Genomic DNA, 27903 nt, shown 5'->3' on the forward strand with positions numbered 1-27903 from the left:
AGCAACCTGGGCTAGTGAAAGGTGTCCCTGCCCATGGCAGGGGGGTTGGAATCAGATGATGTTTAAAGGTCTGTTCCAACCCAAATCATTCCATGATTCTGTGATTATGAAGTGCTGGGCTGCAGGTGCCCTCCACAGTAGAGTCCCACCAGGATTGGATGTGATGGAGCCTGGAACTTTGGTGAGGGGGTGTTGCCAAGCAACCTCGTGGAATCTCTGTAAACACTCCATTGCAGTTGGTAACACAGTATCCCTTCCTGTCATTCTGCCTGCATGGGTATGTCCTGTAATCATTATTAATGTATTGATTTATGTAAGGTGAGAGCCTTTGCACTTCACAGCCAAGCTCCTGAACATGAGGATTTTTTTTGAAACAGGTGCTTGTGGCTGTTTAAGACTTCCATGTCAAAGTGTGTGCCAAAAGGTGGATTTGGCAGGTGCTTCACCTGTAAAGAATTTGGGCACAGCCAAAGCTTTAGTTGGCCACTAGTATCTTCATTTTGGGGTTGCCAGTTGCAGAGAGATCTTCATATGGGAGCATCTTTTATGTGTGGGCTGCTTCTTGTGAACAAAACCAATCTTTATGTTGTGACTTTCAGTAGATTTAACTTGTCCTTGAAATGCCTTCATGTTTAATTAACTTTTCTCTCATGCTTACAAATAATTTTCTAATGCCTAGTCAAGTTAAGATACAGGGGAAAGCTGGATACAGTCAAAGTGAAGCAGCCCTAGTGTTTTTGTCTTTGTCTCCATGATTTAATTCTCTTTATGAAGCCCAAATTGACATTGTTTTCTGAAATGTTTGCAAAGTGTAACAGCAGTGAGATGCTTTTTCTAGCATATGTAGTCATAGAAAATCAGCATGAGACCTTATTTCCAGTTAAGAGAAGAATAAGAAACCTGTTGTTTAAAGAAGCCTGTGAACTAAAAATGACTTAATGCAATCATGCAGACAAGTGCTATGAAAAACTTCCATAATTTCTTTCTGGTTTCTTCCTATGATCTTCAGAACTCATTTTTTAACTGCTACATGAGATTTTTTTTATTGTGTTTAGCAAGAGGGAAAAATAAACCTGAAAACAGTGTGTGTTTTTAAATGCTCAAACACTTGTTCTTAAATCTCACTATAAAAAGGTCAACATTTGACCTAATTTTTAAGTAAGGTTGAAAAACTTGGCTAAGGGTCAGTGACTCTTATTTTGTGCACACTATATTGAAATGTTGCACTGATTATGTTTGTTAGTTTCAATGGGATTTTTTTGTACTTGCCTGTCATTGCTCTTACCTGTCCACTTTGTATCTTAGTACTGCAGAAGCAGCATCACCAAAAATGGATGACAGAGAGAACATGAGCAGGGTATTTCACACAGAGAAATTATTTAGTTGAAAATTTAATTTAGCTGAACAAAGCATAGTGTAGTCTAGAAAGCTATTTTTGCTCTCCAATTATAATTTATAATTCTTACAGTCATGCCACAGCTACACTCTAAGGGTGGGGGAAATATCTTCTTCAGAAGATATTCACTGATATGCTGCAATACATCTTCCACTATGCTTTCTGAATTGCCTTATGACTTTTGAATGGACTCTGCTTGCAAACAACAGTTTCAGGGCCTGGGTTTTCACTTCAAATCTTACTAAAAACTGAATTTACTGATACCTGATTTGTCTGTGTTTTGTCTTGTGCCAGTCTTGCCTGTGAGCCCAAGTGGTCCTTTGTCCCAAGTGGAACTCATATTAAAATGATAGACAGCAACCATATTCCCTCTATCTTAGTTTTGCTCTATTAAATTAAGTTAGTTCACTGCCCTTTCAAATCACAGGTGCTTTACTTTTTAAATGTCTTCATAACCTTCTTTGATAGGGTTTTTTTTGTTTGTTTGTTTTTGGGGTTTTTTGTGTTTTTGTTTGTTTGCTTGTTTGTGTTTTTTAGATCTGAATTCTTTCGTGGTTTAGTTTTTGTTTTGGGTGGGTTTTGCTTTTGTTTTTTCTTATGAAACCAGAATTGCCTATAGTACTTTGTATATACTCTCCCAAATCCCAGGATGATTTTCTTTTGTCTGCTAGGAATTGCTTTGTCCCAGGTTCTACTAAACTCTTGGATTATTTACCTGGTATTAATTGATACACTCTATTTTGTATCTGGCTAGATGTAACTATCACATTTATTAAACCATATTTTAGAGCAGTAATACTTGTTATTAATCTTGGTGCCAGAATGATGTTCCTATTTTCTCCTCTCATGTCTTCATTTCATCTTTTGTCTATATAGAGTGCCTTGGTAATATTACTATAAAAGCACCAAATACGCCCACAGGTTTTTTGCATATTTGTGACTGATCTTTCTTGTTTCTTTTAATTAGGAAAGCCTCAATATGGGAAGAAATAACACAGAAAAAGCTGACAATCCAGGTATCGTTGTAGGCTAGTTCTATTTTAAATTTTCTTGACTATATTCTATCCAAAAGCCTTGTCTTAAACAATTGAGATGGGCTGAACTACTGGTTATTTTTCATCTATTAGAAAAATCTATGTTGCTATTGACATTACAAGCCATGGGCTCTAGGGCTGTACTGTAGAAAACTCAGAAGAGGTATTCAGAGAAAAAAAAAATCCAGGTTTTTCCAAAACGCTTACAAGGTAAAAGGTTGTGGACAGGTGGAAATGCATTTCATGTAGTGTGTTTTGAATATATTATCATTTGCAGCAGTACTTACACAGTTTAACATTATGTTGACGTGCAGTGGTTTCATCAGGACATGAAGCAAAAGAAGGTGATGGTCAACGACGCTCCATTCGACAGAGGAAAGCTGTTGAGCGCTATCAAGCTCCATTGGAAAGTAGGTGTGGGTGCACTGGATTGTCATTAAGGTGGATGCCACTTCTCAGCTGGAAGGGGAGAGAAAATAAGATGGAAGAGAACTTGTAGGTTGAGATAAGGCAGTTTACTAAAGCAAATGTGCACAAGCAAAGAGGAAAAAAAGATTTTATTTTCTACATCCCATCAGCAAGCAATGTCTGGCCACTTCCCGGGAGGCAGGGCTTCAGCATGCGTAGCAGTTGCTCTGGAAGACAAACATTGTACATAAGGAATGCCCTACCTTCCTCTTCCTTTTCTTATGTTTTATATCTGAGCTGATGCCATATGATATGGAATACCCCTTTGGCTAATTTGGGTCAGCTGACCTAGCTGTGTCCCCTCCCAAGATCTTGCCCACGCCCAGCCTATTGATGAAGGGCCAGAATGTTGGACAGACAGTGCTGATGCTGTGGGAGGACTGCTCAGCAGCAGCCAAAACACTGGTGTGTTCTCAACACCTTTCCAGCTACCAATGAAAATCATAGCACTGTGAGGGCTGCTATGGGGAAAATTAACTTCACCCAGCTGGACCCAATGCAGTATGTTACAGGCACAGTTTCTCTTGGGACCTAATTTCTTGCATGGAAGTGAGATTTTTTTTTTTTCAGTGAAAATACATGCACACAGCTTTTCTTTACATTTCTTACATTCATTCTGCCAGTAAATTTTATTAAATGTATGCATCCTGTGCACATTCAATTTTTTTTTGCATCCTTTTGGCATCCTTGTTGTTTTTCAGTAAAAAAATTACTTATGTATCCTTTAAAGAATAGTAATTAAAGAAACTTGATAATCTTACTCTTGTGTTTTTCAGTTCTCCTTAAAAATCAGATGTGCCTTTTTTCACTTTGATCAAACCACCCAATCTTCCCCTCCTTGAAACTTCCCCTGAACTTAGAGATGGGGGACACATCTCTAAGTTCAAAAAACACATCCCGTTTTTTGCCTCTTTGACTATCCTGCTTCCTCTCAAACTTGTTTGTAACACTATTCTAAACTCTTTGCTTTCAACAGATCTAGGAAAACATAAGATAAATTTTTCCAACCGTACTTCACCTGTCAGAGAGAGAGATTCATGTAAAAGAACTAAAAGGTTGGTGTATGGTTAGTTCTTTCTCAAGTGCTGTCAGTCACATGACTGAACAATGCTTTCAAGGGTTTTCAGACTAGTGATAATTAGAGATTAATATAATTACAGATTATTGCCTTGATAGTCTGAAATTATAAAGAAAACAAACACTGAGGAGGAGGCCATCCTTTTTACTAGCCATCAGATTTTATTTGAAAATGAAGTATTTATGGTCACTGATAAGGTGTTGGTGAGAGTTGTGGCTGAGATTGAGTAACTGACATTAATTTGTTCTGGAATGGAAGCCCTAATGTTCCTCTGAAAATCTTAGACTACTTAATCTTTAGGTGTGCAAATTATTTTCTTAAAACTGAAGATAATTTAATTAGAGGGAGAGCCTGTATGGAAGTTTCAATGACTTTTTTTTTTTAATCACTCAAATAAAGATTCTGGTTTCTCTTTGGAATCAATTCATGTTTCTGTATGAAACTATCCTTAAACAAGAAAAATGCTAAATGAAATTCAAAATTATAAATTGCAATAGTAATATTTGTAAGTACTAAGAGTTGTTAAAAATAATGTCTGGAGTGACCGTTTTCCTTTTTTTATTCATGGCCATTAAATGCAAAACAGTTGGAATGATAGATAGTTTAGATAGTTTATGCTCATAAACATTCACTTGCTATGATTAGAAAATAAAGAATCTTTTATCTGCGTTGTAATTTAGAAAGCACCTTTTTCTTACTCCTTAATTCAAATTAGATCTCTTTCGGTCAACTCTCGGAAAGACGACTTGAAAGAAGTTCGCAAGGATCGCATGAAAGTCGAAGTGACTTGGAAAGACAACTTAAATGAAGTTCACAGAACTTCACATGAAAATCAAATGAACGTTGGAACAAGTCTGGCTGGTGTTGAGAGAATGCAAATAGATAGTTCGGTAAGTATTTTTACTTCACTGTGTCGGTGAGACCTTTGCAGTATTTATGAAAGTTTCCAGTAACGGAAACTTCCTTGGTTTACAGTTTTCTCTCAGGCGATTTGAAAATTGCCATGAACGTTTCCTTGGTGCTGACATCTAATTTCTGATAGGAAAGATTACAACTGTCTTTGACATATAAAATGTGTTCTGTTGGCTTCATCTTTAGGTACAATTTGATGGCGTGGGTGGTCATTCTCACCACATTTCAGATTTAAAAGAGATGATCATTTTGCCGTTGCTTTATGCTGACACCTTTGAGAAACTGAAAATTAAACCTCCCAGGTAACAGGCACCATTTAAAACTGTAAGTTAGAATTGATCTATTTTCAGGAGAATCAACGTTTCCATGCCTCAAAATTTTCAGCAGTGCTGATGGGGATTTTTAGCACTAGTAAAAAGTAATTTTTAAAAAAAACGATAGAATGCAGCATATATGTAGGTTCAGAGATTTACTATGTGACGAGACTATTCTTTAAAAGTGTCTTGCCTTTGAAAGGTGGGGTTGGAGATTTTTTCTTTAGAGTCCTACGCACAAGTGGACTTGATTAGTTTGTAAGTAGAATAGAATTTTCTACTGGTAGTCAACTGTAGTTTGTTTTTTGGAAGTCCCGTTCTCTCTCCCACCAACTCTTTTTTTTTCAAGTGCTCAAGTATCAGTTTTACAATTGATAGGACTTGCAACTAGGACCTTGCAGTGTTTGTTGTGCTTGGGCTAAAATAAGAATATGTCCACTTCTTACACAGCTAAGTGAGTTCTGTGTTACAAAATGAAGTTATTAGAGACTTGTTAACTTTATATATTCTTGATCAGCAGAATTCAGTCATGGTATACTGAAATAGGACTTTAAATTCTTTACTTTCAGCAACTTTAAAAGTATTACAAACATTGAAAAGAAAATCTGTGTTTTGCTTCTTTATTTGTTGAAATTCTTTTTGAATCAGCAGTGCACTGGCTTTTCTAGTTGATGGGAATGCAGAAATACGGAATACCTTCTCCTCTTCCTGTATCACCAGCAAAGGGAGACCAAATCCAGTAACCTAATGCTTTTTAAGTCAGAAGTAAACGCTTTATTCTCAAATCTTGCCTTTTGTGAAAACAAAAATGAATATGCAGTATATCACGGAAAAATGAACTGGAGATTCCTAAGTTAGCCCAGTCTCAGATTTTGTGTTAGAAGTTTGTTCTTGTTTGGCTGCACTGTGCTGTAACCACCTCTGCTGGTTTGTCAGAAATCTTGGAAGTGTCCTTCTGGAATGCTACTTACTGTCTTTTCTCAAGGTTTTGTATGTCTGCATTATCCTCTTATTAATTTTGTTTGCTGCCTTGTAGAATTGGGTAGGAATTGACTTTTGACTTTTTTCATACACTTCAGCTGTTACTGCTCTCTTATCCATTAAGTGTTTAGTTTAGGAGAGCAGTGTGTTTTAGGAATGGTGGTTGTAATAGGTACTTTTCCATGATGGTTTTTTCTTATGTGATTTTTTTTTAAAATTTTTTTTTTTTTTCAAATTGCAGAGGCTGTCTGTTCTATGGTCCACCAGGGACTGGAAAGACACTGGTTGCTCGTGCACTTGCTAATGAATGTAGCAGAGGTGACAGGAAAGTAACCTTTTTTATGAGAAGTGCTGCCGACTGTATGAGTAAATGGATAGGAGAATCTGAACGACAGCTTCGTTTAGTATTTCAGCAGGTAAAGTTGAAACGTGCCATATATTCCTTTCAAGTTGTAATTAATTTTCTGTGGTTGAGTAGAACTCATTCTTTTTCATGTTTTTCTCAGCTCCTTCCACTGAAGGTCCGCTGGGATTGTCAGTGTTTCCTTTTTCAGTGGGGTTTTTAGGGGCTTGAAATCTTGAGATATATTGGGAAAGATGATAAAGCAAGTAAGAAAATCACTACCATCACCACCCTCAAAAAAACCCCCACCATAATTCACAACCCAAACAGTCACAGAAAAGGTTTTAAGAAGCAAGAGATGGTTGCTTTAGATCAGAGGGAAAAAGATGCAGGCTGAAAGCATGTTCATTTAAATTGGTAATGGAAGGTTGCTTCCAGAACCTGTAACTGAATTAAGTCCTGTATCTGTTCTTGGTGGTTGCCAAATAGCTGTAAAAACTACTGGTATGATTCATTTCCTGGGTTGACATAGGCTGCTGTCTTCTGTTACTCATGCCACTTTACTCAATTAGCTCAATTAGTAGGGAGCCCTGATGCTAATCTGAAAAATCTAGTTCCAGTGCCTTTCCAATCACAATTTTTTTCATGCATTTTCTCTTTCAAATAGTGTTGTTTTCCTGATGTCAATATTCCTGCGTTTTCACTGCAGGCCTACCAGATGCGACCTTCAATTATTTTCTTTGATGAGATCGATGCTCTTGCTCCCACACGGTCCAGTAAACAAGACCAAGTTCATAGGTAGGACATGTTTTGTGTCTGCATAGAAAGCTGCTTGATCTTTGTGAAAGGAAGACCGCAACCAATTTAACTTGATGTGACAGATTCATTTATCCTGAAAACTAGTGCTACTGAATTTCAGATGATTTTTAAACAACAACAAGCAAAAACAATTTGCTAAGATTGATATCAACACAAGTTCTGTGTTATGTCTTAAAACAAGTATTTTCCTGATCACCATCTCATCAATAATGGGTTGTCCTTTTGGAGGGATCAATTAAGAAAGTTATGTGGAACTGAAGAAAATTTACTAAACTGGTGAATAAAAATTATGTATTTCTGTTAGCTCTGTTGTGGGGACACTTCTGACACTTATGGATGGCTTAGCCAGCAGAGGAGAGGTTGTGGTTATTGGAGCCACCAACAGACTGGATTCTATAGATCCTGCTTTACGAAGACCCGGACGCTTTGAACGAGAATTCCATTTCACCTTACCAAACAAACAGGTCAGGACTTCGACTCAGTGCTTATGTGTCAAACTCCACACCCCTGTAACAAGGCAACATCGTGAAGCAGTGCAAGTCTCCATCAGTAGAGTACAGCCTGGACAAGAGAGGGCTGTCTGGAGAGATTGCATTGCACTGTGGAGGGCAGACTTGGTACTGAATACATAGGAATAATGTTATTTCAACAAGTAGTTTTGGTTTCACTGGGACCAGCAAAGAAAACAGCATGCTGCTAGTCATCAAAATGTTTAAGAAAGAATGAATGTATGAATTAAAGTGCTGCTGTAGCATCTTTAAGTGAAAGAAATGGTGTGCACACAAGAATTCCTTTTTGGTAGCAAAAACTTTGATCAAGGCTGATGCTGGAGCGAATTAAGTATGTTGGATCTGACGTTCTTACTGGTACTTATTAACAGGGACTTGGACTAAGATGTGAAGCACATTGCAGAGATGCAGGGCTTGGGGAGCTTCTAGTTCAATGGCAATAGCTAAACAATGTAGAAATTAATTTTATAGCAACCAAAAAGTATTGTGGTGGGGATGGGGTGGGAGGGAGACCATGTTTTTGTAGTTTTTCTCTGGCTATCACTAATATTTCTTAGCACTTTTTGGGAAAAGGATAAAAGGCATATTAGACTGAGAGCTAGTAGAAGTGCACTAAGTAGTGCATTAGCACAAACATTTGTGTCCAGTTTTTATCTACCCTCAGGAACAAAAGATGAGGTACTATGAAACAGATCTTATACAGAATTGTCTACTGTGGAAGAATATTAGAAATCTACCGTAATTAATCGGTGTATCAGGAAATACTTCAATGAAAGTCTTGCTAAGAAGAGAGATGAGGATAGGCAATGCTTGATGTTTTCTGGATGAGTGACAGTGGTTTCAGTCATACTTTTTGTTCTTGGTAGTAATTAGCAATTTGAAATGGAGTGCTAGGACTGTTTTCCTTGAATGAAGTAGCAGAAAAGCAAATTTAGTGAACTAATGAAATCATCACCATGAAATTTTGCTAAATTTGAGAGAATTTTCTTTGATGCAAAATTTCCATTTGCAGATAGAGCTTTTAGTATATTTTTTTCTTTATTAGGTCTCACGCTTGTGAAAACCGACTTTTTATGGAAGATGTACATGCCTTTTAACTCACTGCATCCCCCAGCAAGAGTTTAATATAACAGTTTGAGAATTATTAAATTTCCTGCTTGAAGAAGCAATGAGAGCATTAATAACTGACCTTTAAAATAGGTAGAGAAGCAGATAAGAAAAGTTTTTGTATTAGTCTGAAGGTTTGGGGGTTCTGTGTTGTGGTTGTTTTTTTCAAGAGAAAACTTAGGGCAAACTAAAATGCAACCATTTTATTACCAGGCGAGACAAGAGATTTTCAAAATTCACACACGAGACTGGACCCTGAAGCCATCAGACAACTTACTTGAAGAGCTGGCTGAGAAATGTGTTGGTGAGTTTGAAAACAGTGCTGGTCCTTTTCCCCTGGGCAGCTTTCCAGCCTCTCTTCTCCCAGCCTGTAGGGCTGCATGGGGTTGTTGTGATCAAAGTACAGGACCCAGCACTTTGCCTTATTGAACCTCATACAATTTGCCTCAGCCCATTGACCCAGTCTGTTCAAATCTGTCTGCAGAGACTTTCTGCCCTCCAGCAGATCAACACTCCTACCCAATGTAGTGTTGTCCATGTTCTTACTGAGTGTGCATTCAATCCTCTCATCCAGATCATCAGTAAAGATATTAAAAAGTACTGGCCTCGATACTGAGCATTGGGGAACACCACTAGTGACTGTCTGGCAACTGGATGTAGCATCATTCACCAACACACTTGGCCTGGCCACACAGACAGTTTTTAACCTATATGTATATATAGACATAATATTTGATTCTTGTTTTGTTTACTAGGATATTGTGGTGCTGATATTAACGCCTTGTGTGTTGAAGCTAGCCTCTGTGCTTTGCGCCGCTGTTATCCTCAGATACATGCAAGTGACAAGAGACTGAAGATAGATGCCACTTCGATTAAAGTAACAGCAAAGGATTTTGCCATGGCCATGCAGAAGATTGTTCCAGCTTCACAGAGAGCTGGGGCTTCACCTGGACAAGCAATACCACTACCACCTATTTCAAAGCCGCTGTTAGAAAACACTCTGGAAAGAATTTTACAAGCCTTGCAGAGAGCATTTCCCCATGCAGAACTTGCACTGAAGAAGGACCAAGGTATAACAATAACATCTACTTGTTTAAAATTCTGCCAAGGCACACACACAAACCTATCAGCCATAATGACAGTGCAATTTTATACTTTGCATGTGCACAGTGCAGGAAGGGAGCTGTGAGTGACTAGAAATATGCTGTAGACAACTATGCATTCTCCACTGGAGCCCCCCGTTTCTGACAATAGCTAACAACACATTTACCATTTCAGAGATGGATCTAAGGTTTCATGTATGAGGCACCTCTTTCCAAATCATAGAATCACAGAATCATAGATCGTAGAATGGTCTGTGTTGGAAGGGACCTTAAATATTACCTAGTTCCAACCCCTCTGCCATGGGCAGGGACACCTTTTAGGCCAGGTTACTCAGAGCTTCATTCAGTTTGGCCTTGAACACTTACAGAGATGAGATCCATTTTGGGCAACCTGTTCCAGTGCCTCTCCACCCTTACAGTAAAGAATTTTTCCTAATATCTAATCTAAATCTTTCAGTTTGAAGCCATTCCCCTTGTGCTGCCATTACATGCTCTTGTGAGAAGTCTCTCTCCATCTTTCTTGTAGGCTCTCTTCAGGTACTGAAAAACCAAAACTAGGTCACTCTTCAGCCTTTTCCATGCTTAACAAACCCAATTCTCCCAGCCTTTCCTCCCAGGAGAGGTACTTCATCCCTCTAATCATCTTGCTGGCCCTCCTCTGGACTTGCTTCAACAGGTCAATGTCCTTCCTGTGCTGGGGAGCCAAGAGTTCAATGCAGTACTCCAGGTGGGGTCTCACCTGAGAAAAGTAGAGGGGCACAATCACCTCCCTTGATCTGCTGGCTGTGCTGCTTTTGATGCAGCCCAGAACACATTTGGCTTTCTGGGCTGCAAACACACATTGCTGGCTGACGTCCAGCCTCTCATCCACCAGCACCCCCAAGTTCTTGGCAGGGCTGCTCATGATCAATTCATCCCCCAGCCTGTATCAACACCTGAGATCTCCCCAACCTAAGTGCAGCACCTTGCACTTGGTCTTATTAAACCTCATGAGGTTCTCATGGGCTCACTTCTAAATCTTGTCCAGGTCCACCTGGATGGCATCCCATCCTTCAGATGTGTCAACAGCACCACTCAGCTTGGTGTCATCTGCAAATTTACTGAGGCTGCACTTGATCCCTTCATCTATGTTAATTATGAAGATACTAAAAAGCGCTAGTCCCAGTACGGACCCCTGAGGGACACCACTTGTCACTGATGTCCATCGAGACTCTGAGCCATTGACCACTACCCTCTGGATGGGAACATCCAACCACTTTTTTATCCATCTAACAGTCCACTCATTAAATCCATCTGTCTCCAATATAGAGAGAAGAAGGTTGTGTGGAATCATGTCAAAAGCTTTACAGAAATCCAGATAAATGACATCTGATGTCATTGACCTCATTCACTGATGTAGTCAATAATTATTACTAATGTAGTAAATAAATGCTTAAGTGAAGGGAGAAGAGTTTTTCTGGTGTCTAAGAACTACAGAAGTTGTTCCTGATTATCTTTATTCTAAGGAAAAAATCTCCCAAGGTTTTATCAACAGAGGGATAATACTTGATGCAAATCACAGAACATAGGACAGTTTTGTATAGACTTATGCAATCTCCTTTGATCTGTGGTAGAATGAAATCTTCAGAAAATGGCATCCAAATGACAAAATACAAGAGAAGTGGTTTCCAGCACTGATTTCAAAGGTGTATTAATGCAAGAGTGAGATATGAACTATCCAGGAAAGTTAATAAACTTCTCCTGTCTTTAAATGCTATTTTAGGAAATGATGTGATTGACAATGAAGAATCACCATCAGTCTCTGGAAAGATGCCAACTCATAAAATTTCTGATAGCAAAAAGGCAGAATTCCACACTTTTAGCAGGTACATGTCTCCTTTAGCATGCACAAATGTCCCCTTTATGGTTACAATTTTGAGATGGCGGGATCAGTAAACTGTTCTGGTGTGAGGGATGCTAGATGTGTGGGGGTAATCTATTTGCAAGAAGAGTGAAGATCCAAGTGGGTACTAAGGTTCTGAGTACAGTGCCCTAACCCATCAAACCGAATGGTCCAAACCTCTTTCCCTAAATTGAAGTGCTCCACAGATTAGAAGAACATGTTGATTTAATCCATAGTATTCCTTGAAAGACTCTAGACCCCCAAAATGTGCAGTCTGTCCTTTTAGCTTAAAAAAACCCTATGGACTTGTGTAGCGATCTTTTGCCCTTCTACCTTCCAAGATTGTTGAACCAGTAGCAAATTATGTATCAGAAACAAAATTGAGAAATGGTTTGTTAAAACACTGTGAGAAAAATTTAAATGACATCTGCATTTTTTGCCTTTACCCTACTGAGTTTTTGTTATTCTTTCGATGTTTTAATTGTGAAAGTCACATAAGCCAACAGGTGAAAAAATAGATTACTGTCAGTTATTTTTCTCCCTTTCTATTGCTGTGCTGTCCAGAAAATGTGACCTGCTGAATCTGGTTAGGTCTCTAGGATCTTTGATTTCCACAAGTAAAGGTATAACAGTATCGTGGTGGAAATACCCAAAAACCTCTTCACAAGTGTGTTTCTTGCTCACAAGGCTAGATTACTAGGAAATTAATACACAAGTCAAAGATGCATGAATAAAATAAACATAAATGTTATATTTAGTGTAGTGCTGTAATTTAACCAATCCAAACATGTACTTCTTCAGATACAACTAGCCTGTTTCAGTGCCGACATCAATTTTTTTTCTTAGAAATGTTGTTTTGCTCCTTCCAACTGCCTCCAGGATCTATGGCAAAATTTAGCTAAACTTGACAGCTGTAGAGATCTCACAGTTACTTACAGTCAAAGCACGCTGAAAATGATTGTGCATGGGCAGTGAAGAGGCCCAGACTGGTTTCTGCTGAGAGAGTTCTTATTCTGCCCTGTATCAGGCTACTGACCAGTTGTTGTGTTTGTATTTGGTCAGATTGTCCCTCTGTGGGATTTATGAGCTGTTACTTAACCCAGCCAAAGGAATAGCAGACATGCTAGAGACTGGCAGGACTTCTTACCTGAGGAATGGTACCAGTTACTGAGAAAATAGGCTTTGATAGGCTTCCTGATCACAGACCAGCTTATGGTGGAACATGGAGAGTATTTACGAAAAAAAAGTGTATGGGAAAAAACTTGTGTCTCATCATCACTCATTTTTAAACTTGTTTTCTTCTTATTGTTGTAGCAATCCTCCTTACCAGCCAACATCTTTCAGGCCACGGTTCTTATTAGTTGAAGAGCCAGGATCTGGGCAAGCTTTTGATTTGGCACGTGCAGTAATACATGCCCTGGAAAAGTTTCCAACTTATACACTAGACCTACCGACTTTGTTTATTAGCAGCACATCACAGGAAGAAACATGTTCACAGGTATCTTTTTACTCATTAATCTCATAGGATTTGTGAGCTGTATATATATAGTGAAGTGAGAAAAATTCACTGTTAATGGAGGTGGCTTGATTTGAATGTGCTGTTATGTTTATCTCTGTCTGAAAATCTGCTTTTCTTGTAGATGAAATTATACTGAATAAGGATGTTTATACATAGCCATGTTTTCCATTTGAAATGAAACAGGGAGGATGTTGTTAGCAGCTTGGGAAGATGGGAGATACTGCTAATAAACCCCTCTTTGCGGCAAGAAATCCTGCTGGTCTTGGTGGGATCCAGAAAGTTGTTTTTGTTGTTTCTTAAGTCTCTGTGCTCCCTGTAGATAGTTCTGCATCATCCTGATGGTGTGTCATGCACTTTTTGTAGCCTTCTTTTTTATTATATTTGTAGGCAGCTAACGTTTTGGGGAAAAGAAGGGTTTGGTTTTTTACATATACAGCTTGTACTGCTGTGGTACATGCAATAAAAGTGTTAAAATTCATGGAACACTTAAATTTGTAAACTGGTGTGTTTTCCTTAACTAAAAAAAAATTAAATATAAGCTTATTAGTGCTGTTTTAATTTTTTATCTTTAGGCAGGAAATTGATTTCATTGTTTGGCATCACTGTATTCAAATATTTTAACCTTTAGTAGTAGCATTTGAGTTCTGTACAAGTCAGGAAGAACACATTATATGACGTGATTCTTGTTTGTCACATAGAGGAACAATTCCTTTTTTGTCATGGTTGCATCTGTGGTCATATAACTCCCCTGTGTAGTCACTGCCTGGATACACCAAGTGCACTTCCCATTTTTTGACAGGAACTCCCTGAATATTGTTAATCTGAAAGGGTGCCCAGAGAAATTTGCCATGTAAAAGGACTGTTGCCAGTTCCCTCATGCAGTACATTCAGGTTCTCTTCTGTGATTGAGGTGCCATCTCTAAGCAGTGGCTTGTGATCTTCCAAGGCACGTGATCTGGTCTGGTGGATCCTTTGGTAATGAGAGGCTGTGAGTGATTCATCTCTTCAGGCAGACTAAGGACTGGTCAGTTCTTGTAAAATATGCTTGAAATTATGAATCGTAACCAGGCTTCTTTTATCTTCTCAGCCCTCATCTTTTCACATAGATATTTGTTTTTTCAGACTGTGCTCTGGTCTGACTTGAGTATGTGCCCACTCTGAATTGAAAATGGTGCAGTTACAGTTGTGTAGCAATTTATCCAGGACATCTAGCTGAAGGGTTAGTCTTGTTTTTTCAGACACACCACCACATTGGTTGAATTCTGAGACTCTTTAGGAACTCTTACACCTAAGAAATTTTGAAATCAGGCAGAGATTTAGGTCTGTTTCTGTCTCTGTAGCAACGTCCATATTTTAGTCAAAGTGAAAATTTTACCTTATTGTTAAGGAGTTGTTCATTTATTGGTTTCTCTTGATGTCTTTGTTTATGCATTCTTATTTCATAGGATAGTTCAACTGATATGTAGTTATTTAGTTATCTGCTCTACATGATGTAGTTTTCTTATCCAAGCTTTCATTTTACCAGTTGATACGAGAAGCTCAAAGAACAGCACCAAGCATCATTTATATCCCACAAATCCCTTTGTGGTGGGAGGCTGTTGGACCTACACTGAAAACTGGTTTTACAGGACTACTGAATTACATTCCATACTTTGCTCCAGTTTTGCTTCTTGCAACATCTGATGTGCAACATGAAGATCTCCCAGAAGAGGTATTTCTGTCGATACTTTTCTTCCTTTATTACTCAGTTTCTTGTTAATTTATAACTCTGTGAAAACATTGGAGTACTGTGCTGCTCTTAAGCAAATTCATACTGTTATTACTGAGGCACCAGAACCCAGTCTCTTAAAATTGGCTTAGACAAAGAGATATGGAAAGCATTTGTCTAAAGTGTTTTCTGAGTAAAGAGATTGACTTTGACCCAACTTTTTTTTGCTTCTCACTCATGCTTATCTGACAGATGTATAGACTTACTTCAGACAATCATTTCAGTGGCTTCAAGATGGTTAAGTGTGTCCTTAGTGTGCTTGAAAGGTAGCTAGGAAAAAGATTGGGTTTTTTGATAACATTTTTACCAAAACCATGAAAGGTACTTTTACAGAAAAAGGATGGTGATCACACTGTTACTGGTAGAATGTAATTTCAAACATAAATTATTTAATGAAAAATTCAATTTCTTTCTTCATCTAGATGAAAAGTTGACAAATTAAAAAGTTAAGGTCCAACTTCTGTTTAGGTAACTTGGAAATCAATTTTTAGTTGTGTTCCTTAAAAAAATTCATTAAGAGGATGTGCTGAGCTTTCTAGACATCTGAGAGTGTGCATTAAAGGAAGGCGTTCAAAATGTGATTATACTGCTCTGATTATTTTGTCTCAGTAACGGAAGTTTTTACAATGCTAATAGATACCTTCTAAATTTAAAAAAAACCAAACCTCCACCTTAACAAAAAGTTGACACTTGTCTGCTGAGCCTTGCCTCTGTAGCTGCCATAAGAATTCAAGTTAAATGACAGCAAAGTAGGTAAATATAAAATAAGCAGCCTTAGGGGTGATGAGCGTTGCCCCTTTCTCATTGGCTTATCATACATTTTTTTCATGAAGCTTAAACTCTAGAGGGTTCCTTAGAGAAGGTGTTTTAATTTGTGCTGCTATGAAAATCTAGATTTTTAAGGCCAAAAAGTTAACTTTACATAGCTTGTCTTATCCAGATGAGTATTCAGCTTGATTTACAACGGTACTCATCTTTTTGGAATAGAAAAAAAATATTTATGTGGCCTTATGTCTCAAATGTCTTTTCCTCTCATGCTCTAGATAAAAGCATTGTTTAATAATAATCGTGAAGAAGTTTTCAAAATCCCGCGGCCTACCTGTGCTGAAAGAAGAGGGTTTTTTGAGGATTTGATCATGAAGCAAGCTGCTGAACCTCCTGCATCAAAAACCAATGCAGGTGAGGATATTCTACATATAAAACTTTGCTACTGTAAGTTAATAGCTAATACAGCATTTGCTTTGGTGATAATTTTCTATCAATTATTTTTCTGTGGTTTCTCTGTTATTGCAGAGAGGTACTTTATATACAGTACTCTGTATATACAGTACCTTCACTGATACTGTATTCCAGATAAAGAGAAATCTTGACTTAAGAGATCTGTGTCATTCCAGATTCACAGGTACACCGTGTGACTCATGCGAGATGTTCTCAGGTGGATGAGCAACCACGAGTATGTGACAGGAAAGCAATGAAAATTCAGGCACAGGGAGTGCTTGTGGATGACTCTGAGCTCGGAGTAAGTCTAATTTCAATTTTGTTAATACTGACACAGGACAGTGTCAGTTTTCTTGTTACCTGTATAGTTGTAAATTAAGTTGTTTGCTAACCAATGCAATTTCAAGCAATTTATGGGAGGGATATACAGCTTGTGAAATAATTCAACCTGCAATTGTTGTTTCCACAGCTGTTCTAGACTGCTGCTCTTGCTTTTGGTGAATTATATTTTAGGAGACAGGGTTCTCTTCCTAATTTTTAATGTAAAAGGGCAAGTTAAATTTTAATATAGCCCACTGACAACCTGCTTGTGCTATTGGTTATTAATGTCTTAGCAGTTTTTACGATATATTAGGAGGATGTTGTTTTGTTTTGCTGTTTCCATGCTTTCATTTATTAGGAAATGGAAAAGGACCTTGATTTTTAGCAGTCATGGCTTTAAACCTGAAGATAGCAGGTTGACTTAAAGCTCATCCTGGTTAAAATATTAATATCTGCTTTTCCCAAATTCTTTCAAAATCCAGAGTTAGAATTTTGCATTTTCACAGTTATAGTGTCATAAGTTATTCCAGTTCCCTATAGGAGAGAAATTGTTATCCTAGGTTAGAGTTGGGGAAAGGGTCAAAATTAGGCCTAGATGCAGGGGGTAAAAGAGATTCATTTGCATGAATTGGAGAGGGTAGAAGAAGAACCTGATCTTCAGGGGATATTGCTGTGACAGAAATGTGGGAAATTGCTACATTGAAGTACTGGAGGTTGGTCAAAGCAGATGATGCTGCTGTTTACCTGCCTGAGAAAGGGAGTATTATTTGGATGTTTCTTCTGCATGAAGAAAATGTGACCAGAGTGGAATCTCCTTTGCTGAAGAGGCTTGTCCACATAATTTCTGTCACATTTTTAAGCTGTGACTTAATTTTTAGAGGTAAAAGTATCTTTTTAAGGCTGGTGTCCTAAATAAACAAATTTCAGGTGGTTTTCTTGTTCGTATCTGCCTGTGTACGGAGAGAAGCCACATATGTTTTTCCAAACTCAGGCTGCTAACAGCATGTGCTCTGATGTTATTGCCCACTGGGGAAATCATGTGGTAGAGCCCTTACAGATGTTTCAGCTTTATGTATTTTTCAGCTGTGAGGAGAGAGCTACAATCATGAAATATGTCTTTTTAAAAAACTTGTTTACTTAACATGGGTGCCACTGGAACTTGCTGCTTGTACCAGAGAAGTTCTTTGGAACTCACCTGCAGTTAAGAAGCTGGATGAACCTCCAAAATATAGCTTCTTGGTCTTGTATGGGGTGGGGATTTTGATGATTTATTTGGTTGGTTGCTTTGGATGCTGGTGGGTTTTTTTGTTTATTTGCTTAGTAATAGGCGTAGAACTTGATGAAATAGAAGAGCATACAGTTACCTATGTGGCAGCAATTAGAAATAGTATCACATGCGATGTTGGCCACACACCTCTGTCATGCTCTACCTTTTGTGTCTGCAGCAGCTGAAAGCATGCTACATGGTTTTTGTGTGTCTTATCTCACACAACACACAGCTACTGTACAGCCCCAGCAGTGCTGCTGCTAGCATGTTAGTGTTGCTTTCTCATAGATTATCACATTCACATCTTTGGTGACAGAAAGGACTGTGTGAGAGATTGGTAATTTGCTACAGGGAGTCTCTCTGCTAGTCTCTTGAGTTGATGTTAGGCACAGTACACATTCAGCTAATGGGTAAAGGTGAGCACCTAAGGATGCTTCCATTTCTGACTAGCACAGCTGTATCTGGAAGATCTGTAGCCTGGCTTCCAAACACACATTTTCCAGGGCCCTGTATGGCATTTCTAATGAAATGCAATCGTGGCTTTCCTGTGGCAGCTACTCTATGACAAACTGGATTGTGTTGTTTGCTGCTGTTCTGGAGGCAGTTAATTGTCAATTATGATTGTTGATATCATAGAATGATGAGGAAAAAGGTATTGTCTGAACTTTAAGCCTTCCTTTTCTCTGAAGTGTGAAAAATTAACCCATTTTCTCAAGTTAAATCTTGTCAGATATTTAATCAGTTCTCTGAAGTGCCACTTTTCTTTAACAATATAAGAAAGTAGGACATATCTTGTGCTATTCGAAACTGTAATTTCCACTCTTTTTTTCTTCAGCAAGTGTTGGATTCTATTGTTGAGGCAACTGAAACCATCAGTATATCGAACATGGTAAAATTATATTCTGTCCTTAGCCTGTGCATTTACCAACATCGAGATGATGCCGACAAAACTGAATTAGTGACGGTAAGTTTTTTTGTTATGCAACACTTTCTGTTACACCCTGTTATGTGTGTGTGTCTATTATGCCTATGTATGTGTGCACTGTGAACATAGCACTTATTTAGCATTACTCTTTACTGCTTAGTTGCCTGTGTTACAAGACTTTTTCATTTTAGTCTGGAAGACATTTATCTATATTGCAAAACCATAGTTGTATTTGGCATATTTCACAGAATATGCTGAGTTGGAAGAGACCCACAGGGATCATCAAGTTCAACTCTTGGCCCTGCACAGGACCATCCCCAAGTCACACCATGTGCCTGATAGTGTTGTCCAAACACCTCTTGAACTCAGACAGGCTTGGTGTTGTGATCACTTTCTTTGGGGAGCCTGTTCCAGTGCCCCATCACCCTCTGTATGAAGAACCTTATTCTGTTATCCACCCTAACACAACTTCCCTGACACAACTTCAGGCCATTCCGTTGGGTTCTGGCACTGCTTACCACAGAGAAGAGAGCAGTGTCTACCCCTCCTCTCCCTCTCATGAGGAAGTTGTAGAGTGTGATGAGGTCTCCTCTAAGTCTCCTCCAGGCTAAACAGACCAAATGAGCTCAGCTGCTCCTCATAAGGCTTCCCCTCAGGGCCCTTCACCATCTTCGTTCCCCTCCTTTGGACACTCTCTAATAGCTTAATATTGTTGGCAGTTTCAGCAGGAATAGGCTTGAAGACAATGGGGCCACCCTCAACTCTCAAAGCAGTTGACCCCACTATGCCTTCTCCAGAACCTTTTCAGGGATGGGAGGCTGAGAAAGGAGGGTTCTTTTCTCAATCTGCCACTTCCTCTTTCTCCCCTTGCAGGCAGTCACACATGGTAACACTTGTGTAGTAGTCATTCCATTCTTGAAAACAAATTAAGTATGAAGCATTACAAGAATTTGAGACTCTTCTCTAGTCTCACTATACTTTCTCTTTAACTCACACAGCTCAAGCATCTTTAATTTGACATGTGGGGAGTTTTCTGCCTATGATGGTTTGATGCCCCTGAGTCCAACTCTTTAACTTCTTCCTCTAAGAGAGGATTTCTGAGTTGTCAGAACTTGGCAGAAAGCTTTCATGGGTACCCACGGCCCCAGTAAGGCATTCTCAGTATTGAGCTGATTTAGACAGGTTGGGTAGTCTGTCTTCAGCATCCTGGAATCCATTTGTCTTTCAGATGCTTGTGCCTGAGAATAGATAAAATTCTTTATGCCTCTCACTCTGCCTTAAAAAAAAGAGGCAGCCTCTTCTTTTTTAGCCCTGATCATCTTGATCTCTTCTTCAATGTCCGATAACGAGTTAGAATGGATGGCCTGTTCTGACTGTGAAGCACTGAGAATTATTTGGATTCAGGGAGGCCATTCCTGAAAAATGCACCCTTCTCTCATCTAGCATGTTGATGTGTTTTGCAACAGGAAGGGATTTGTTTATGTTATATCAGGGCTTGTCAGCTTTTGTGACTGGACCTGATTTCTTTGTTTGATTTCTTTTACCTTAAGCGTAAACCAAAAAATATCTCCTATTCAGAGTGGCTGCCTAAGTCAGTTAGGAGCAATCTCTTCTGTATGAAGAGAGAGACTTTAACAAGTATTCAAATACCATTCAGAGTGCAGAACAGAACAGCTCCAGCTTTCAGTTGTGGCTCTTCAGGAACTGTCTTCTTTCTCATTGTTCAAAGTACCGTTGATAGAGATTCATTGTCCCTTGATACAGATCCCTGCAGTCTCTCTAGCCTACTCTCTATTTTGGGTGCTGAGTTGGAAGCTAATGGGTCTAGAAAGATGTTGGGATGGTAGCACATTGGCTAAATATTACTAACAACTGTATGTATGTACAGATTCTTGATTCTTTGATGAAGAAGTAAACAGAGTTCTCAAGCTTATATTCAAACTGACTCCTAATTTGTCTTTTTTTTATTAGGAAATGAAGAAAGAAATTGCAGCCCTCAGTTGGCTGTGATACTTGACTTCAGCATACTTGACGTACTTTAATGTTCATATATGGCTCCCAAATAGATAAGTTGTGTTTATCATGTCTCAGTAATTGTAGCAGGTATAGAAAAAAGAAGAAAGAAACTTTAAGCACGTAACTGAAACCAGACATAACAGAACCGGCAACACTTGGCGAAAGGACTAAGGTAACACCAGATTATAAGGAACAAAACCAGGCTATCTTGTCAAACTAGGTTAGGGTAATTCTGACAGTAGGAGACCGTGCCCACTGGCTCAAGAAAGGAAGACACCGTCTGAAGTAAGAAGGGCACTAGCTCAAAAGAAGATTGAGCATGTGGGCATGTGAAGTGACAGAATCATTTAACCAATAGAAGACTAATTAATAAGAGGACTATGGAATTTGGAGCCAATGAACATTAGTGTCTTTGCTAAGAATAGTGAAATGTTGCAATACTCAGTATGCTGGCTTTGTGGATTATTTCTGCAAATAAATCAAATATCTCGACTCTGTGTGTGGATCGGCTTCTTGCACACTGGATGAAAGAACTTGTTTCGTGACAACAATATTTTCTTTTCATGAAAGCAACATGAGATTCACTGGTATTGATTCTGTAAGAATCTGTCACTGTAAGACACGAGAACTGCTTATTTTTTTCCTCCAACTTCATTTCTAATGAAGGGAATCGAGCCGAGAGGCCAGGAGTAAGACACAGCGCTTGTGACTCCGGTTGCCTGTCGTCTCCCGGGGGTGGGTGGGGGGCACTCGCCTGCCCCGTTCCCGTCGCCCGGCGGCCCTTCCCAGCAGCAGCCGGTGCAAGCGCGGGCAGGGTGCGCGGCGCTCCACCTCCAGGGCTCCAGCTCCGAGTTCATGCCCCCCCTCGCTCAGTAGCCGCCGCATCTGGATGTGCTCCAGGTGCATTCCGGCCGCCGCCAGAGCCGCGAGATCAGGGATGTCTGGAGAGCCGACGGGGCCGTGAGTACCGTGGCGGGGGGCGGGAGGCGGTGCACGTGAGCCGGGAGACGCAGAGGAGGAGCCGTGGGCGAGGGCGTTCCGCTGTCGGCCGGGAGCCTTCGGAGCTGTTGGGAGGAGCTGGGAAAGCTGAATCCCCGCGCGAAAGCACCGGAGATCGGATCCCGTCGAGGGAGAAAAGGAGAGAAACGAGTGTTCAGGTGAGCGCCCGCGGCTGCCGTCGGAGGCGTTGTCGCAGCCGGACGGGCCACCCCAGCGCCACCGCCGTTCCTGGCCGTCCCGCGGCTGAAGGAGGCTCGGCACAAGCCCTGCTCCCGGGGGCTGTGGCAGCGTGCGAGAACCAGTCCCTGGGGCACCTGCAGGCCTGGGAAATAGAAACCTTCTGCACAGTCTTGTGATTTGCTGTATTTGTCTTTCCCTTCCCCGTTTGATTCAGTTTCTTATATGAAAAGTTATGGTATGAAGATTAGCTTAGAGACTGCTTTGCTTTAGTTGTGATAATGGTCACAGAGAGAGCGCTCACCATTTTGATGACAAAAATTTGTAAAAACCGATGCTTGACACAAACTGTACGTGACCTCTGAGTGCATTCTAACTGGCCTGAAGTGCCTGTGAAATACTCCTTAGTCAAGTGTTTATAAGTACTACTTTGAATGCTTTAAAAACAAAACTGTTTAGAAATCAGGACTCATTTGTACTTAATTAAAGCGGATAAGCTAACCTGGTGAAAATGTTACTTAAGCTTTTTATAATCTTGATCTACCCTAGTAAAAAAAGAGGCAACTTACATGACTCTAAAGGATGTCAAGTAGCCTGTGCTTTCTGCATCTGAGTGTTGCTAATCGAGTAACTGATTAATTTCACTTTGAGGAGTTCTGTGTTTTTAACATAGCCTTCAAAAGCTAAAACTCTTCTCTGCTCTTTCCAAGTTAGGATCATCTCTTCAGGCTGTTCTGAATTTCTGCAGAAAATAAAGACAAACCAGATCCAACTCAGAAGTGGTCTGCTCTTCAGCAGAGCCCTATCTTGGAGTGAGGCTTGTCATGACATCCTGTTCAGACTCTAGTTTTGACAAAAGCCTGGAAATATTAAGGGAAAATGTCAGTCGACAGTTTATGAGATATTATATTTCTAGGTGTTCAATCCCTGTTCAGTTTATACAATGAATAGAGAAGCATGCACAGTGAGTCATTTTATGGTAAATCTACAACTAAGTCTGCAGGGGAATATGAGTATGTTAATGTCAGGGCCAGTGCCTTAGAACTAGGCTCACTCTTCTTTGTAAAAGTTGTCTTCTTGCATAAAAAACATATATATCTTCATATATATATATATATATATATATATTCAAACATATATAGCTTCTTTGAGATCCCTTCTCCTCTTTGGTTACTGGAATAACCAGTATAATAATTAGTTGCCCTGTCAAGACATCAAGATTAGCACCTTGAAGAACATCTGTTCTTCAAGAAATGTGTTCATATGGTCTGCAGCAGACTTGGGGTCTGAATCCTCCTTGGGGTCTGCAGGCTTTTCTTTGCATGATGTGGAGCACCAGATTATAAACCTGGTGAAGTTCCCTGAGGGAAGCTCCCTGAAGTCTCGAGCGGGAACTATACAATGCAATGCCATATAACATTTCTTTACAATACTTCTAATTCAACAATTCTTTTCTCCTTTCCTCTGTCCTCTTTCTTAATGTAGGCAGTTGGCAAAGCCAAAATCAAGTCCAAAAAAGGAAGACTATCAAGAAGGTAAGTAGTAGTAATTCCTTAGGATTCCTTTTTAGCCTGGTTTCTTGAGGAGGATTGCATTTGGTCACTGTCTATTTAACTTGGCCCCAAAACCTTCTAAGTTCATCAGCCAAAGTTGGCTGAAGTTGTGAGAATAAATATCACTAAGATAATGAGTTTCCTCTGAGTTTTACAAAAAAGAGGTAGATGCAATAGGAGGGAATGCTATTGATTCCTTTAAGACTTGGAAAGAATGCAGTGTGAACTCCTACCTGGTCTTAGATACTGGAGTAGGAACTCTTTAGTTCCTTAGCTCAGGTTTCTTTGTGACATGGATTTTCTGGAGTATGCAGAACACAGATTAATTGTAAATCATTCTTGAAGTAGGAGGGAATTTTGTAGTATTGTAATGATGCCTCAGAATTTTTAGGATTTTTAGCTTTTCGTAGATTTTAAAGTAGCTATGTAGTAAATATAGATTTTTTAGTATAGCTGTACAGTCTGTCACTTTAGAATAGTAGTTATCACTTAACAAACCCTATTCCCCCATTTCATGTTGAATTTTCTAAATTCTTTAGGCTTGTTTAGGCTCCTTTCAAGGCAGGACTACAGTAAACGCATTCTGTTTAAGAACATGCGCATCCCAGGGCTGAACAACAAGATACCTTCATAGTCAAAGCAACCTTCAAGCCCGGAACCTTGGAGAAACTCCAGAGACAGTACATGTCGTGAAGAAGAGGAAGATGGAAGAAAGGGATCTTGGGACCTCCAACTCAGTTTTCAGGGAGGCGTGTCAGAGGTGCAGATTTGGGGAAGATCTGGGGGCGGATAGTTCTTGTATTAGACCATAAATTGTAGAACTCCTGGACACGTGCCTTTGTACTCCTTGCTCCAGAGGGCCTTCATTAAAGACCTGCTCTATATCTTGTCTATACGAATAATTGCCTGTTGAGTCTTTTTCTCCCGAATTTAGGCAACACTAACATACATGAGTTAAAAAGTGATTTGGCCACAAGACTCACAAACCTACTGACTTTGGGAAGTTGATCATATTATCTTGGAACTGGATTTCCGTGTACACAAGTGGGCTTGGTGCCCTGAGGCTGCTTGCTGGCAGCTGGAAAAATCCATTAGCTCCAGGCAGCATCCTGCCATCCATGGGCTGAGCATAGAAAGGGGCCCAAAATGCCCTTGTGTGTAGTAACTCAAGTTCTACTTGTTGCTTACTGAGCTCAAACTTAGTTTCATACAGATCAAAGCCTATCTTTGTTTAAGATAATGAAGTGTGAAGTATCTATTACTTTGTTGTTTACACTTTTCCAGAGAGAAGTAACTGGAATAAATTTGCTCCCTGCATGGAACAGAATTTGGGTTCTTGTTGTCATTAGATTGGCTTTCCAGTCTATTAAAAAGGTGCTGTACAAGTCAGGCTTTAAACAGGTAGTTTAAGGTTAAGTACTTTAATTTGAGTGCTGTGGTCATCACAATGACTTTCAAGAAGAAAATCCATCCACTGCAGATTTTTTTGTTTGTTTTATGAGAGCAACAGTCAAATAAAGAGAATAACTTGCTTGCTTTCTCAAATTGTCTTATATAGCATTGCATTTCAGTCAACAGAACACTGAAGACCAGAGCTAACACAAAAACTACAGGAAAAAATATTTCAGAAAACAGGAGAATAATGTATTTTTCCCATTTATCCTTAGTCCTTTTTTGAAAGAACTAAGTTGCAGCCTTTGGCATACTTTCTAGCAGAAATTTCTGTCAAAGCCATTCCTATTGATGTTTTGATCTTTCCCTTATGCAACACACTTTGACAACTCTATTTTTTTTTCTCAGAATTGTCTAATCATTTCACTTTGTGGTCTTCATTCTAAGTCAAAAATGTTACGGCATTGTTTTGAATTTACTTTCAAAAGCTGCTGATAATAACCACAACAGCTGCCAAAACGTGCCAGCTGAGTTTTGTCATATTTATTTCAGTCTTTGTAAAAGATTCCTTTCTCATTTGCAGTCTATCCTTGTTGCAGTCAGTGGTTGGACTAGTTCGGCAGGATTGCTGCAGCAAAATATCAAAAAGTCACCCAAATGTGAAAATATTCAGGACATTGAATTGTGGTCTTCAGCTTTGTCACCAGCATAAGAAGTTTTCAAATTTGCTGTTGGAAATGGCATCTTCTCTGTGTATCCATTGCCATTGCCATGTGTTTGATAAAGTTTGCTGTTCCACTAATTGTCCAGCCTGGGTATGTGTTCTGATGTCTAAAAACACATTGCTAAGACTAGTTCTTTCTGAATTCATCTCCCTTCACTTTCTGACTTGATTTTGGCTCTTTCTTTGTTTGCTGTTATTGAATTTCTGTTCAGCATATATATTTTATTAGACTGACCAAGACATTAAGAAACTTGCCTGAGTCACAAGGGGAAATCTTTGCTAAAATTAAGGGGTTTTTTAAGTGTGTTTAATGAGAGTGATTATGGGTTTCTTTCTTCATTTTCTTTTAAGTGAGCTCTGTCAGCATTCTCTGAGGATACTAAAACTGGGCTTGGTATCTGAGAAGCAGTCACCCAAAAGATGTAGTGTAGAGTTCTTGTATGGTGAAACGGAATTTTTACTTTGCATAAATTATGTTCCACGTCTGGCCACAGTGTCACCCTAAGGAGTTATTCTTAGCTACTTAGTTGCCAACACTTCTAGCGCCTGTTTCAAGGCAGTAATCCCCAGGAGAGACTCCTATGTCCTCAAAACATGACTTGTATTTCTTGTTTTGCATGGGTGATACAGGAATTCATATTTAATTGTTTGAGTCCAGATTATTCAGTGTGCCTTTATTATTCAGCTGCTGTCAGGTTCCTAACCTTAACTGGGACCTTCTTGAAGCACATGCAGTCCTTGATCACGTCACAGTATTTCTTATGAAAATCTTGATCACATAATGCAGACATGGGAGTGAGTTTCTGGTAAGACATGCTGAGATCTCAGCATCATGTAGAGGTGTCTGGGAAAGTTTTAAATGACCTGGCACCATGATTTCTGCATGGTCAATTGTGTCATTTAGCCACCTCCGACTTAGAACTGCTCAAACCAGCACCTTCAGGTAGGGGGTGTCAGCCAGAACCCTCAAAGGCAAGGGTATATCTCAGATCACAGTTCTTTTTATGTCTTGTCTAGTGGAAACATATCCCTTTACCCAGGCTTAACATAACAGTCTTCAACTAAATGCTGAAAGTCTCATCAAAGAAGTCCATCAACAGATAGGAGAGGGTAGAAAGGAAAGTCACTTCCTTTTAAGCAGTACTGGAGACAGAGAAGCCTCTATCCCTCTCTGATACCTTACTTCACCAGCTGGAAAGCTCATGGATTTATATATTAGTCTTGCAGCCTTTGGCTGTGCTTTCTGAGTGCTCCTAGCTGTAACCCATAAAAACATGTATATATCCTTAAAGCCAATAAATTTAATTAATACAGTTGTAAAAGACAGAGTTACTACTTCTACAACCTCCCCATACCTTTCCAACTGCTTCAGCTGAAGGCTGGGTTGGTACTGGTACTTGCATCTTCCTTGTCTGTCCTTTGTATGAGGGCCAGGCAGCCTTCATCTGTTCCAAGATGGTAATGGAGCCCTCTGAGAGGAGTTTTCCTGGGACCACTGGAGGGGTCAGGAACCAGCAGCCCTAGGTAAATCACCATAGCCTCAGTGACCAACCCCATGCCCTGTGCATTTACTATAGGAAATGTAATTTCCTTGTTTGTGCTGTAACACTAGCTGAGGTGGTCTAACAAGCTGACAATTGAAAGGCTAATTTCCTTGGATCCAGAAGGCTTTTCTGCTCCAGACCCAAGCTGGAGTAAGGTGAATTTGCTGTAAGTTAGCAGTACAAAACAGAGATCAGTGATCTGCCAGAAGAACAGGCACAAGTAAACCTGCAGGTCTCCGCAGTGTGCTGCTGATCAGTGAGCAGCTGTCTGTGAGCTGATCTGAAGTGTGTAAAAAGGGAGAAACTGGGAGACAGGCAGGAAAGCAGCATTCATCTTTGTCTGTTGAGTTTTAATACAACTTAAGAAATCTTCCTCAACTTACTCAAAGTACTAATTAGAGTTTGCAAATCCAACTTTAAATTAAAGTAGTACTATATTGAGGCTTGCTGGAGTGCATCCCATTAAAACCAGTGGGTAAGCTCCCATTAACACAGCAGGGGTTTATTTCTTTATTGGCTTGAATCATATATAAA

The 27903-nt window shown here is 39.5% G+C and overlaps 1 protein-coding gene and 1 long non-coding RNA gene across 2 annotated transcripts; both read left to right on the forward strand.

The window, feature by feature from the left end:
- Positions 1–135: 135 nt before the first annotated feature.
- On the forward strand, positions 136–21483 carry LOC116799971 (ATPase family AAA domain-containing protein 2-like). The gene is made up of 19 exons (XM_032713466.1): positions 136–277; positions 2364–2412; positions 2745–2840; positions 3875–3953; positions 4692–4711; positions 4766–4866; positions 5075–5190; positions 6425–6599; positions 7236–7324; positions 7650–7809; positions 9175–9265; positions 9717–10031; positions 11827–11929; positions 13261–13444; positions 14991–15176; positions 16277–16412; positions 16628–16686; positions 18875–19003; positions 20936–21483. Exons 1-19 carry the CDS (start codon positions 164–166, stop codon positions 20972–20974), a joined length of 2241 nt encoding a protein of 746 aa, XP_032569357.1. The 5' UTR covers positions 136–163; the 3' UTR covers positions 20975–21483.
- A 347-nt stretch (positions 21484–21830) lies between these two features.
- LOC116780746 lies at positions 21831–25799 on the forward strand. The gene is made up of 3 exons (XR_004354607.1): positions 21831–22137; positions 23642–23691; positions 24249–25799. It is a non-coding gene; the product is annotated as an uncharacterized LOC116780746 (long non-coding RNA).
- Positions 25800–27903: the final 2104 nt, after the last annotated feature.

The sequence above is a fragment of the Chiroxiphia lanceolata genome, chromosome 1, assembly GCF_009829145.1.
Source record: "Chiroxiphia lanceolata isolate bChiLan1 chromosome 1, bChiLan1.pri, whole genome shotgun sequence".
Classification (NCBI taxonomy): Eukaryota; Metazoa; Chordata; class Aves; order Passeriformes; family Pipridae; genus Chiroxiphia; species Chiroxiphia lanceolata.

Bases quoted from the DNA above. Each gene is read 5' to 3' on its own strand.
- LOC116799971 (XM_032713466.1), top strand. From the start codon at position 164: ATGGAGCCTGGAACTTTGGTGAGGGGGTGTTGCCAAGCAACCTCGTGG. The intron at 2,841-3,874 runs GTAGGTGTGGGT...TGCTTTCAACAG, and splicing joins CTATCAAGCTCCATTGGAAA to ATCTAGGAAAACATAAGATA. The intron at 15,177-16,276 runs GTATTTCTGTCG...CTCATGCTCTAG, and splicing joins ATGAAGATCTCCCAGAAGAG to ATAAAAGCATTGTTTAATAA.